At 45.7% G+C, this 14,986-nt stretch overlaps 1 protein-coding gene across 1 annotated transcript in view; it reads left to right on the forward strand.

Moving 5' to 3' along the window:
• The first annotated feature begins 221 nt into the window (after positions 1-221).
• The window catches only part of LOC141584641 (uncharacterized), a 28,617-nt gene continuing 13,852 nt past the window's right edge, over positions 222-14,986 (forward strand). Inside the window, exons 1-2 of the mRNA XM_074399918.1 lie at positions 222-2,575; positions 3,259-4,641. Coding sequence (XP_074256019.1) covers positions 3,312-4,641 — 1,330 coding nt within the window. The 5' untranslated portion in view covers positions 222-2,575; positions 3,259-3,311. The remainder of the gene's footprint in view (positions 2,576-3,258; positions 4,642-14,986) is intronic.

Genomic DNA, 14,986 nt, shown 5'->3' on the forward strand with positions numbered 1-14,986 from the left:
CTGCCCCCGGACCTCCCTGGGCCCGGGCCCTCGGCGGGACCGCGGCGGTGGCAGAGCCGCCGGCGGGGACGGTAAAAGCATCTGGCAGTCTCCCCGGGGCCTGGGATCCCCGAACTGTGCAGGACCGGGGCCTCGGGGGCCAGGAAAGGAGGACAAGGCAGGGCAAGCAGCGAAGTCATCACCATTTCCTTCTTGTGCGGACATCAGCGTGGTTACCCAAAGCTGCTGCACACCTGACGCAGCGTATTTTCTACTGAATACTGTAGGCAATCGTAGCATCATGATACCTGTGTATCTCAGCACAGAAAAGGTAGTGTGTTGCTTGGCTACCGCATCAGTAGGTATTAGGAATTTTTCAGCTCTATTATCATCTTAAGGGACCACAGTGGTTGATGGAAATGTCTCCTTATGTGATGAATGTGTAGATGCTACATAGCAGCATTGTGTAACAGAAACACAATGTGACTGACCTACATCTGTAATTGTCATTTTTGGTAGCCACATTTTAAAAAGAAAAGTAGGAAAAATTAATTTTTTAAGATACAATTATTCCAATATGTGAATCAATATCAAATCACTGAGATTATTTTTCATAACCCTCAAAATCCAATTAGTATTTAGTACTTATAGCTCATCTTAATTCAAACTAGCCACATTTCACTACCATAGTGGACAGCAAGCACAGCTCTAGAGGATAGAAAGCCTATTTTTTCTTCTCGTTCTTAATTCGTCCAACATTGATTTCAATGTACTTATATTTGTAATATGAATTCTATTATATTGTAAAGTGCATTGTCTTGAAAATCATGAGAACAGTAAATCCAAATTAAAGCAATACCTTTGAAGCTATAAAAAGGTTGATGGTTTCTTTTATAATCTATTCTCTTTATAATAGTTTTAAAAATACAGGATAACCCAATTAGCTGGACATTTTATTTAATTTACAATCTATAATCATACAATTCTCACTGAAAAGTACCTCTGAGATCATCTAGCCTAAGGCCCTCTTTTATTTGAACAAATGAGGAAACTGAGGCACACAAAAAAATCAGTTATCTAAGATTAGTCAACCCCTTGGTGCTTGGACCTGGATTAGAATGCAAACACCCACTTCATTTCACTCCATGCGTTTCAAAACAAACGCCAAAATATTCTAAAACTGTCAAAACATTTTTTTTTCAAATGTTCATCTAACAAGTATTTGCATCTGCATGTTACAGATTACAAAACCTGGGGTTACAATGCCTGCGAGTAGCTCAGAGCCTAGTGTGACTAATACTGAAACATAAACCAAACGTAACTCTTTGGTAGTTGGCAGAGACTTGAGAGCAATGTGGTGCCTTGGAATCATTTTATGAGCATCACTGGCAGAGCAGATGATACCTCCAGCCCGGGGGATTTCTTTTGAAAGACTTCCTAAGAAAGCCATTTTCTGCGTCCTCGTTAAGTGTGGGTTGTGCTCTGAGACAGCTGTCATGCCTTGACAGAGGAAGGAAACTGTCCCTCTCTTCTTCCTCTTTTTCTCCTGCCAGTACATACTCAGAGATTACACTCTAGGGAGGTATCCACTTCATTGTGCTCCTTCCAAAAGCCCATGTTTTGCAAGTATAATGAGGCCCTCTGAAATGATTTTTATTATTATGACAATATTGTCTATTATCATTGAGCAGTTAACATGTCATTCTATACACATCAACGTCTAAAGAAAAGACAGTGAACAAAGAAAATATTGATGAATTCCACCAGATGAAGATTAATTTTTTTTTTTTGAGATGCAGCCTCCCTCTGTCGCCCAGCCTGGAGTAAGTGCAGTAGTGTGATCTCAGCCCACTGCATCCTCCACCTCCTGGATTCAAGAGATTCTCCCTCAGCCTCCCAAGTAGCTGGGACTACAGGCATGTGCCACCACACCCAGCTAATTTTTTGTACTTTTAGTAGAGACGGGGTTTCACCGTGTTAACCAGGATGGTCTCGACCTCCTGACCTTGTGATCCACATGCCTTGGTTTCCCAAAATACTGGGATTACAGGTGTGAGCCACTGTGCCTGGCCAAAAATTTTTTTTTACTATGAAAAACTAAAAAGAACAATAGGAAAATATTTACATATAGCATGGTTATGTGTGTATTACATGTATATTACATGGTATATTACATATATGGCAGAAATCTTTACAGGCCATACCGGTAATAAAGCATAAAAAATTGGTCAAGAACAGCAATAGCAAAAAAGATATATAAACATACCTTTAAAATTAAAAATATACTTTAAGTAAATATATCTCAAATATACATATTTTTCCACCTAGACATTTTAAATTTGGAATCGGAAGAACGAATCAATATTTCTTCTTCAACCACACCCTGTGTAGAGCTGAAGGAGAGAACACACATGAGAACATCTACTTCTGTCAAAGCGCTCCGTCTTTCTCCCTGGAGCCTTTGCAGTTCTCCCAGCGCCACTGCAGAGGAGCCCTGCATGAGGCGTGAACACCTTCCGCATCGCAGAGGGACCCTCAGCACGGGCATTAGCACAGCAGTGTCAGAAAGCAACTTTAGCACTTCAATGTTGTTGAGGTTAAACACATATTTAATATACCATTTTATATGTTTATAAATATATAAACGTGGATCACATCTACCTACATAGATTTTTGTCATTCTTACTCATTTTCACAAAGTAGGTAAAATATTTTAATTTTCTATTAATTCAAACTAATTTTAGAACCTATAGGAATACTGCAGATAGAAACTTCTCTGAGAGGACAATTGTTTAATTTTGTTGTTGTTGTTTTGAGACGGAATTTCGCTCTGTTGCCAGGCTGGAGTGCAATGGCGAAATCTCGGCTCACTGCAACTTCCACCTCCTGGGTTCAAGTGATTCCTCTGCTTCAGCACCCAGATAGCTGGGACTACAGGCGCACACCACGATGCCTGGCTAATTTTTATTATTATTTTTTTTTATTTTAGTAGAGATGGGGTTTCAGTATGTTGGCCAGGCTGGTCTTGAACTCCTGACCTCGTGATCGACCCACCTCGGCCTCCCAAAGTGCTGGGATTATAGGCGTGAGGCACCGCACCCATGTAGGGTGCTTTATTTGTAAAATATTGTAAAATATTTGTGAAACGAGGGGAAAAGCTCCCATGTACTATTTATGAAAGTCATATTAAGTGTGGGTCACAGTTTCATCAAGAAGTGGCTTATGACAATACAGCTTTGGTTTAGATTTTTAAATAGGACTCTTTTTCTCTGCCCCTAGGTGGACGTGGAAATGAAGGATGGATGTAACTGTCTGAATCAGAGCTCTTCAACATGCCAGACTCACTTCTTGTTTTAAAAAATCAGAGCCAGGGCTCTTGTTCCACCCTGGACTCTTCACACAAAGCAGCACCATCCTCTGCTTTCTTCACACGTGGCAAGCTTTACTCCACTACCCAAAGGGGGGTGCTGATCCACACGGTCTCCCCATCTCCGCTAGAAATTGATCCCAAACACCAATACCTTATCATGCCCACCCCTCCCCGACATCCAAAATGCCCAGGCCACCATCCGAAAGCCGGTCTCTTATACATAGCAGTTTCCCACCTCCGACTCCTCCCCACGGCGCACAATCCAACTAACCCACAGACCCCAGCAGTGTCCAGCACCGAGGGTCCACAATCCAGAGAAGCAGCTACAAGCCCCGTTACTCGCATGCCTCGAACCCCCAACTCCAGCTGGCCTTCCCTCTGCAATACCAGATCAAGAACACCACGAGTCCCCGCGGGAGGGCGGACCTGGCTGCAGGAAGCCAGGCGCGGGACCGCAGGGACCCCCGGGGACGCTCTCCGCCCCAGGGCCGGCCCCGCCCCGCACCCTCCCGCTCTCTTCCCGCTCCTCCCAGGGTGGCAGGCGCTCCAGCTCCTCCAGCAAGCCGCCCTCGCGGCTCTGCGCTGCTCGTCCGCCTCGGCTCCACCCGGCGCGGCTGCCCGAGCTGGCGCGGAAGCCCAGGGGGAAGCCTCGAGGGGACCCCGCGCCTTAGGAGGGAGGGCGGGCGCCTGCGAGGCGGAGTGTCCTCCGCGGTTCGTGCTGCTTCCCCGGCTTCTTCGGCAGCTCCTGCAGCTCCCGCACCTCCGGGTCTGCGTTCGCGTTGGAGTCAGCGTCCTCCATCCCGGCCCGTGCCGCCATCCGCCCTGCGTCCCGCCACCTCCCGCGGGTCGGCCCGCCGGGTGGCCTGAGAGTCGCGGGTGGGCGTGGCCGCCGGCGGGCGCTGGGAGAACCGAGCCCCGAGCTCCCGTCGGGGTGGGGCCTAGGCCGGAAGGGGCGTGTGGGCACTGCCGGCGGAAGTGGGAAGCCGCAGAGGGCGGGGAGGTGAGCGGGAGGCGAGCGGCAAGATGGGCTGAGGCGGCCAACGCGGTCCTCGTCCACCCCGCCTGTTGGTCCGGGCGTGTGGGGTGTTCTCCACCCACTTACACGGCGAGTGGGACCCGCGGATCGGTCCCGCCCGGCTCCGGGCCAGGTCTCGAGTGGGCGCTCGACGGGGTCCGGGGAGAGAAGTTGACTTTGTTGAGCAAATATTTAATCGATGGCTGCTTTTCATTGGAGATTGTCTCCGCTGGCGGCAGCCTCGGAGACCGCCTGTGTCCCGTTTCTTCCTCTGAAAGTAAGAAACCTGAATGTCGGACGAGAGGTCCAAGGTCAAAATAATCAGAATTTCGTGAGTGCTTCCTACCGGCCGGACCCTAGGCCAAGCGCGTTCTTGTTGTTGTTGTTGTTTGGGGGGGGGGGGCGCGGAGAGTCTCCCCTCTCGGGCTGGGGTAGGGGCGCGATCTTGGCTCGCTGCAACCTCCGCCCCCCGGCTTAGAGCGATTCTCCGGCCTCACGCTCCCGAGTAGCTGGGGTTACAGGCGGGCACCACCATGCCCGGCTGATTTTTGCATTTTGGCACAGTTGTGTCCGTGGATTGTAGTTAGACGTAAGGCTGATTCGTATGAGACAAAATTTTAAAAGTGAACGATGAGAGAACGGGCATCTGGACGAAAGTAAGGCCAGTGATGACAGGTGCCATTGTTGAGTTCACTCAGTGCCAGGTGCCGTGTTAAATTTCCCATGTACTCTCTGTGTTCCTCAAAACAAACCACAAAGTACGTATTATTACAGTACTTTTATAGAAGAGGAAGCAGGTTTGGAAATCCTAAGTATCTTGCCCTAGCTCACGTAGGTGCTACGTAAAGGTCATCAGATTCTAACCCAGATCTCCAAAACTGACACTAAACCGCACCTCGTCCCCTGTCACAGCACTGTTTTATTAGCTCCGGAGCTCTGTTCTTGTTCTTCCCGTGCAGTATGCGACGGGCCCATGTTCTGTATTCACCTGTTTCTTCTCTGCTCAGTACCAGGCCTGGTGTGGAAGGGATGCTTGGCAGATAGCTGCTGAGTCAGTGAGGGAAGGCTGTGTCATGCAAGGACAAGGTGGAAAGAGCAACTTATTAAGCTAATAAAATCCCCAGCTGCTGTTGGAAGTCCAGGTCAAGAGAAGAAACCCGGCCGGGCGCAGTGGCTCAGGCCTATGATCCCAGCACTTTGGGAGGCCACGGCGGGTGGATCGTCTGAGGTCAGGAGTTCAACACTACCCTGACCAACATAGTGAAACTCTGTCTCTACTAAAAACACAAAAAAATTAGCCAGGCATGGTGTCAGACTCCTGTAATCCCAGCTACTCAGGAGGCTGACGCAGGAGAATCACTTGAACCCGGGAGGTGAAGGTTGCTATGAGCTGAGATCACGCCATGGCACTCCAGCCCAGGCAACAAGAGCGACAGTCCATCTCAAAAAAGAAAAGAAAAGAAACCCCATTGTACTCTTTGCTGATGGAGCTATAGTTGAAATGCTGCACCACATTTTAAGGGTGGCATGGCAGGCTAGTTTTCAGAAGGCGTGACTCCCTCAGCTCAAGGTGTTATGCAGCCATTATAGAAGTTTAAAAGAAAAGTGGTAGTGTCACCAGAGAAAACCCAATAACCCTGCCATGCGGTCTCACTGGTTGTGTTTACTTTCAGCTCAACATACTACATGTAAGTTGAGTAAGTTGAGCAAGTTGAGGGAGGAAATAGCAGAGATGGATAGACAAGAGCTTCTGTCATTGAAGATAAAACAAGCGGCCGAGTGTGTGGTGGCTCACACCTATAATCCCAACACTTGGGGAGGCTGAGGCAGGTGGATCACGAGGTCAAGAGTTCAAGACCAGCCTGGCCAAGACGGTGAAACCCTGTCTCTACTAAAAATACAAAAATTAGCCAGGCATGGTGGTGCGTGCCTGTAATCCCAGCCACTCGCGAGGCTGAGGCAGGGAATTGCTTGAACCTGGCAGGCAGAGGTTGCAGTGAGAGCCAAGATGGTGCCACTGTACTCCAGCCTGGGCAACAGAATGAGACTCCGTCTCAAAACAAAGCACTGAATTTATGTATATCAATGGTCTCGTCCTTAAATTGATTTATAGACCCACAACTTAATTTTGGCCAGCATGACAAAATGTGACCCATTTACCAATGTTTGCTGCTTCAGTGTGATCTGTGAACCAACAGCATCAGCATCACTTGGGAGCTTATTAGACCCGTAAGATACCAGGCCCTCCCCAGACCTGCTGAGTCTGAGTCAATATTTTAACATGATCCCTGGGGGATTCATATCCATAGTAAAGTTTAGGAAGTCCTACAGTTAATCAGTGTATAAACCAAGTGCTGATTTGCAGGAAGAAATAGAATTATCATGCAAAGGATAATACAGCCATCCTGTACGGAGTATTCTTTCCATTCTGATAGATCAGGAGGTTGCTAGTGACCCTTACTTCCCCCTTGCCACCATCACTCCCACCCCCATTCCAAAGAAATGACTTTTCAGCTGAAATCGCAAGGCTAAATAAGCATTCATTAAGTGAGAGAGTCAGTGAGAATAGAGAAGAGAGAAAAAACCAGAAAATTTTTCATGAAGAAACAACTATGCACAAAGGTTCTACAGGGAACCATGGCATGATATTTTAGAGGAATTGAAAGGTGGCTACAATGGCTAATCAGCCAGGAGCCAGGAGGAGAGAGGTATGAGCTGAAGCTGAAGAACTAGGGTCCAGACGGCATGAGCTTGTTTTGTGTTTTTCTGTTTTTGTTGAGACGAAGTCTCGCTCTGTTGCCCAGGCTGGAGTACAATGGCACGATCTCGGCTCACTGCAACCTTTGCCTCCCAGGTTCAGGCAATTCTCCTGCCTCAGCCTCCTAAGTAGCTGGGATTACAGGCACCTGACACCATGCACAGCTAATTTTTGGTATTTTTAGTAGTGATGGGGTTTTACTATGTTGGCCAGGCTGGTCTCAAACTCCTGGCTTCAGGTGATCTGCCTGCCTCAGCCTACCAAAGTGCTGGGATTACAGGCCACTGCGCCTGGCCAGTGTCTTTTTTTTTTTTTTTTTTTTTTTTTTAATGAACATTTGGAATAATTTGAAATTCACATAAAAGTTACAAAGACAGTACAAATAGTTCCTACATATCCTTTATCCAGTTCTCCCAATCTTACATTGCCATGGCACATTTGACAGAACTAAGAAACACTGACATATTACCATTAACTAGACTCCAAAGGTTTTTCACTGGTTTTTCCAGTGATGTCTGTTTTCTGTTCTAGGATCAATCCAGGATACCACATTGTGTCTCTATAGGCTTCTCTTTTTGTTTTATTCTTTTTTTTGAGTTGGAGTCTCACTCCATCACCCAGGCTAGAGTGCAGTGGCACAATCTCAGCTCACTACAAACTCTGCCTCCCAGGTTCAAGCGATTGTCCTGCCTCATCCTCCCAAGTAGCTGGGATTACAGGCACATGCCACCATGCCCAGCTAATTTTTGTATTGTTAGTAGAAATGGGGTTTCATCATGTTGGCCGGGCTGATCTCGAACTCCTGACCTCAGGTGGTCCATCTGCCTCGACTTCCTAAAGTGCTGGGATTACAGGTGTGAGCCACTGCACCCAGTCTATAGGCTCGTCTTCAATGTGAAAATTTCCTCATTTTGTTTTTGATGACCTTGACAGTTTTGAGAAATACTGGTTGGGTATTTTGTAGACTGTCCCCAAATTTATGTTTGATGTTTTCCTGGGATTATGGGTTTTGGGGAAACAATACCACAAAGATTAAATGCCTTTTCATCGAATGATAACAAGGGGTGCTATCAACACAACTTACCACCTTAACCTTGATCACCTGGCCAAAGTAGTGTTTCCAGGTTTCTCCATATAAGAGTTCCTTTGTTTACCCTTTCTATATTCTGTAGAAGTGAGTCACCAAGTCCAGCTCATGCTCAGGTGGGAAAGTAGGGTTTTATAGAAGGATGTGAGTCCCTAAAAATAGTGGAAAACAATTGAATGATTTTAAGCAGTATCTGACATCAGAGTTCCATTTTAAGATTAATATGCTGGCTGTATCGAATGTAGCGAATGGAGCCAGGAGTACATACAGATACATCAGTAAAAAAGTTTTGGCCCGCCACGGTGGCTCATGCCTATAATCCCAGCACTTTGGAAGGCTGAGGTGGGCAGATCACCTGAGGTTGGAAGTTTGAGACCAGCCTGACCAACATGGAGAAACCCTGCCTCTACTAAAAATACAAAATTAGCGGGGTGTGGTGGCACATGGCCTGTAATCCCAGCTACTTGGGAGGCTGAGGCAGGAGAATCGCTTGAATCCAGGAGTTGGAGGTTGTGGTGAGCCGAGATCACACCATTGCACTCCAGCCTGGGCAACAAGAGCGAAACTCCATCTGAAAAAAAAAAAAAAAAAAAAAAGTTCTATCAGTGGTCGGGCTGGTGTAAAAGTTAAGAATGAGAAAAGTGGGTAGATTAAGAGATAGTGAAGAAGTAAGATTGGCAGGATGTGTTCTTTTTTAGTTGAATGAAAGGAATGGAGGAAGGTTTGAGGATGACTGCCGGGAACCAAGTTACTGGTTGAGGAGCTGATTGGATATCAAGAAGAGTGAAACTGAAAGGACACAGTGAAACGGCAGGCAGAGCAGGCTGAGGACTCACCGATGCAGGCGACCCCAGCACATGGAGGAAGAATGCTGTGGGTCAGGTGCCCCTGCAGAATTTCAAAGGCATAGATTTTCCATGTATCCATATCTACTCTGAATGACTGTACACCCCGGGCAGAACCCTTTAAAAATAAAACAGCCTTGTCCAGTTAGGTAAATCCTTGAGAGTAACAACAATGTAGTATTCATACTCCGCATTTCCATCAAGGATTGTACTTTCTTTTTTTTTTTTTTTTTTTTTTTTTTGAGATGGAGTCTCACTCTGTCACCCAGGCTGGAGTGCAATGGTGTGATCTCAGCCCACTGCAACTTCTGCTGCCCAGGTTCAAGCAATTCTCCTGCCTCAGCCTCCCGAGTAGCTGGGATTACAGGCGCCTGCCACTGTGCCTGGCTAATTTTTGTATTTTTAGAAGAGATGGGGTTTCACCATCTTGCTCAGGCTGGTCTTGAACTTCTGACCTCATGATCCACCCGCCTCGGCCTCCCAAAGTGCTGGGATTACAGGCGTGAGCCACCGCGCCCAGCCAAGGATTGTACTTTGAAAGCATCAGCACTCGTACACACGACACTAGGTGTGAAGTTCATGACGGTTCTGAACCCCCAGAGAGCTCTGTGGCCATTCCACCCAATTTCGTTTAAGCTTCATTGCCATATTACCAAGGCGGAGATCGAGATCCTTAAAAAAGACTCAGTAACATCAGATATGGGGAAGCGAGTGTGTGGTTGACACTGTAGAGAAGCTTCTTGAGCAAGGGAAAGATGAAGTCAAGATGTTCACAAGGAGGTAAGTTGTGAAAGGCCTTGGAGCTTAGTTTAAGAACTTGGACTGTTTTTCTGTGTGCAGCAGAAACCATTGAGTTGTGAATGGAGAGGAAACACAGTGATCGGACATTTTAAAGGATCCTTCTGACTGCAGGTTGGGAACAAACTGTAGAGGAGCAAGGAAATAAGCCAGACGACCAGTTAGGAGGTCACTGCAAAATCTATACAAGGGACTTTGAGTGGCTAGAGTCAGGCCAGCAGTAGTTTAGTAATTTAATACTAGATGTTTTGCTTTTTGTTGTTTTTTTTTTTTAAGATGGAGTCTCGCTCTGTTGCCAGGCTGGAGTGCAGTGGCAGGATCTCAGCTCATTGCAACCTCTGCTTCCCGGGTTTGAGAGATTCTCCTGCCTCAGCCTCATGAGTAGCTAGGACTACAGATGTACACCACCATGCCCAGCTAATTTTTCTATTTTTGGTAGAGACGGGGTTTCACCACATTGGCTATGGTATCGATCTCCTGACCTCATGATCCACCTGCCTCGGCCTCCAAAAGTGCTGGGATTACAGGCGTGGGCCATCACGCCTGACCCTAGATAATATATCTAGACCCTATATAATACATTGATGAAAGAACCACACAGTTTTTTACCTGGCGGATTGAATGCATATGTGAAAGAAAAGAGTCAATGAGTCCAAAGGATTTCTACCCTAAGTGGGTAAAAAGAAGGAAATGCCATCAACTCAGATAGTGAAGGGTTCACGGGTTAGAGCTTCTGAGGTTCAGATTTAGACATTAAGTCTGAAGTGCTTGTTAAACATCCAAATAGAGAGACATCAGGTCAGCAGTTGGATATTTGAACCTGGATTTCAAGAGAGAGGTCTTCGCTGGAGTTATGATATTGGGAGTCTTCAGCACATGGTTGACCCTTAAAGCCATACTACTGAAAAAGACATCTAGCATGTGAAGGCAGGTAAGGAAGAGAAGAAAGACAAAAACTAGCCAAGGCACTCCAATATTTAGAGTTAAGAGAGATTAGCTTGAGGAGATGAGGATTCATCAAGGGAGACAGAGTAATCAGTGACATGTGAGGAGAGCCAAGACGGAGTAGCGTCCCAGAAGTCAAATTAGAATCTGTAGAAACTCATTCACTGTGTCAAATGTCACATCAAGGAAGTTGAGGACTGAGAATTCATCCCTGAACTTAGTTGTGGGGATAAGAGTCTGACTGATACATGTTCAAGAGACAATGAAAGGAGAGGAATTGGGGACAGCAAGTATTATAGACAGCTCTTTTGAGGACTTTTTCTATGACAGGAAGCAGAAAAAATACCGTAGTCACTGAGAGACTGTGTGTTTTGTTTTTTGTTTGTTCTTACTATAGGAGAAACTGTAGCAAGTTCATGTGCTAATAGGGCTGGTCCATTAGAGAGGGTAAACTGTACGATGCAGAATAGTTTCCTCCTGCAGAGGAAATAAGAAAGTCTAACACACAAGTGTAGGGGCTGGCCTTAGAATAACTGATTCGCCATAATAGCAGGCAGGGAAAATAAGCCAATGTAGGTGCAGAGGGGACTTAGATATGGTGGAGAGAGGATGTAGAAATTCTCAGTGAAATAGGAAGCAAGGTCAACAAGATGAGATTATGTGAAAATAATTGTGTTGCAAGTGTTTATAATACTAAACTCTACATTGACATTCTTCTGTTGCACAGATACCATAGTCATCTACCTCCTACTTTAAAACAGGGCAAGGAAACATTGATCACGGGTTTGGATATCATGTGAGCTGGTTAGGCTTAGCTTTTAAGGCAAAAAATCGTAGTCCTGGGCTCAGTCAGCTGTCATGAAAATGCTGCCTTCAGTCATAAGGCAGATGAATCCACAAAAACGCAAACTGCAGAAAAACCATTCAGTGTTGCCCTGTCCTGATGATGGGATCCTAATAGCATCTTCAAGCAGAAATAATCACACAGAGCTCCCAATTATAAATAAAGGATTTCTTGGATTTTCATGTCCTGTGGGATGTTACAAAGCAATATTTCCCTGTCAGCAACTTTGCACACTATGCAGAATGTGTCCAGATCCAAAATAATAGCAACCAGTTTAAGTTGAGGACAATACGACTGGGAGAACACGTAGAAAAGTGTAAAAGATGAAGATGATGTAGTATATTGGGATGGCCCCCTGGCCACCAAAGGTCCTTACCATCAGTGGGGAAACCGGTTTCACCCAGTTGGCCTTCGTGCAGAGTTTCATCTTGTGAAATGGACAGGGAAGGAAGCAGAGGGTCTGAGTGGCCCCATGAGATCAGGAGGAAGTTGTGTAGGAGGAGGACGCCCTGTGACTAAGGGCCAGTGAGGACTAGCGGGAGGTCAGATGTCCCCTACTCCGTGACACTGGACACGTTTCTTGCTGGTTTTAAGACTGTTTCTTCAATGGTAAAATAGGGAAAGTATCTAGTTCAGAGGGTTGTCATGAAGATTAAAAATCATGTATCTAAAATTCTTCGCACATGGAAAACAACCATTAAACAGCCATTACACTCTCCCATACTGTGTTAGTCCATTTTCTGTTGTTTATAACAGAATACCTAAAATGGTTTATTTGTAGAGGGAAGAAATTTCCTTTTGTACAGCTATGGAAGTCAGGAAGTCCAAGGTTGAGGAGGTGCGTCTGGTGGGGGCCTTCTTGCTGGTACGGACTCTAGACTACTGAGGCAGTGCAGGGTATCACATGGCAAGGGGGCTGAGCATCTTAGCTCAGGTCTCTCTTCCTCTCCTTATAAAGCCACCAGTTCCCCTCCCATGGTAACCCATAATCCATTAGCCCATTAATTTGTTAATCCATAAATGGATTAATTCATTCATGAGGACAGAGCCCTCATGATCCAATTAGCTCTTAAAGGCCAAACCTCTCAACACCGTTGCATTGGGGATGTAGTTTTGACATGAGTTTTGGAGCAGTCAAACCACAGCGCATGTTGTTACTGAGAATATGATGTTCAGCCTCACCCCAGCCTCATTTGCTACCAAATGACATAACCAAAACCAATTAATGTTCATTCCCATTTGTTACTGTGGTTTTGTTGTTCTTGTTGTTGAGACAGTGTCTTGCCCTGTTGCCCAGGCTGAAGTGCAGTAACACAATGTTGGTTCACTGCAGCCTCCATCTTCTGGGTTCCAGCAATTCTGCCTCAGCCTCCTGAGTAATTGGGATTGCAGTCTCGCACCACCACGCCCAGCTCATTTTTGTATTTTTAGTAGGGATGGGGTTTCACCATGTTGGCCAGGCTGGTCTTGAACTCCTGACTTCAAGTGATCCTCCTGCCTCAGCCTCCCAAAGTGCTGGGATTACAGGTATGAGTCACTGTGCCTGGCCCCCAATTCTTTTTAAACAAATATTTATTGAGCTGTTACCGGGCTCTGAACTGGGCTCTGAAATAAAATGGTAAACAAAAGCAGCCATGGTTCCTGCCCACACAGAACTTACTATCTGTTGGGGAAACAGATATATTGATTTAAAAATCATACAAAGGCCGGGCGTGGTGCTAACACCTGTAATCCCAGCACTTTGGGAGGCCAAGGCGGGTGGATTACGAGATCAGGAGATTGAGACCATCCTGGCTAACACAGTGAAACCCTGTCTCCACTAAAAATACAAAAAATTAGAAGGGCATGCTGGCATGCACATGTAGTCCCAGCTACTTGGGAGGCTGAGGCTGGAAAATCACTTGAACCCAGGAGGCAGAGGTTGCAGTGAGCCGAGATCACACCACTGTACTCTAGCCTGAACGAGACTAGTTCTCCAAAAAAATAAAAATCATACAAATGTAACCCCATAATTGAGACAGTGGTGTTTTACAAGACTATGATTGCAGAATTTAACCTAGTCGGGGAAGGTATCCCTAAAGAAGTAAACTTTGAGCTAAAACCTGAAAAACAAATAAGCATTAAGCAGAGCTGGAGGCAGGGGGAACAGCAGGGGCAAACATCTGTGGCAGAAGGTCCTGAAAACAGCTCAGCAAAGCTGCAGAAAAGACAGATCCCCAGGAGGACACAACTGAAATGAAGTGGGACAATCATTGTAAAGACCAAACCACGCAGCGGGGGCCTGGTAGAGTGTCAGCGATGACAGAGTCCTCTTAAATAACAAGGAAAACAAAATAATGGTGCTTCAGGACCTTATTCATGGCATTAATAACCTACTTTAAATTCATACTTGGAGTGATTTTTTATTGGAGATGGAGTTTCAGTCTTGGTGCTCGGGCTGGAGTGCAATAGCAGGATCTCGGCTCACTGCAACCTCCACTTCCCAGGTTCAAGCGATTCTCCCGCCTCAGCCTCCTGAGTAGCTGAGGTTACAGGTGTGCACCATCATGCCTGGCTAATGTTTGTATTTTTAGTAGAGATTGGGTTTCACTATATTGGCCAGGCTGGTCTCAAACCTCTGACGTCATGATCCACCCACCTCAGCCTCCCGAAGTGCTGGGATTACAGGCGTGAGCCACCATACCCGGCTGGAGTGATTTTTATTTCTCTCATTTTGTATTTTTTCTTATTGTTTACCTTGCTTCTGATGCATATTAATCATTTTTCACAAAAATGCTTTCTTCTGTGTCAACTTCATTGAGACATTATTTATCGAAAGTAAAATGTGCCAGTTTTAAGCGTACATCTCTGTGAGTATTGACAAATTTACACACCCCTGTAACTACCACCACAATCAAAATGAAGAATATTTGTTTCACGCCAGGACAAGTTCTTTCTCAGTCAATACACCCCAGCCCCAGGCAACAACTGACCTGTTTTCTGATACTCTATGTTGTTCTTTTTTGAGTTTCATACAAAGGAGATAATACACTATGTACTCTTATGACCGGCTTTTTTCACTCAACATGGTTTTGAGATTTATTCCGTTGCATGCACCAGTAGTCCATTCCTTTTTATTGCTGAGTGACATTCTGTCTTATGGATATTCCCAAATGTATTGATTCACTCCCCTCTTGGTGAACATTTGGGTTCCAGTTTGGGCTGCTATGAATAAAGCTATGAATAATAGGGGCATACATTTTTATTTCTTTGGAGTAAATATCTGGGAGAGGAATTCTGGGTCCTACAGTAAACTTATGTTTAACTTTATAAGAAATTTCCAAGCTGTTTTCCAAAGTAGTACTA

This window comes from Saimiri boliviensis, chromosome 5 (genome assembly GCF_048565385.1).
Source record: "Saimiri boliviensis isolate mSaiBol1 chromosome 5, mSaiBol1.pri, whole genome shotgun sequence".
Classification (NCBI taxonomy): Eukaryota; Metazoa; Chordata; class Mammalia; order Primates; family Cebidae; genus Saimiri; species Saimiri boliviensis.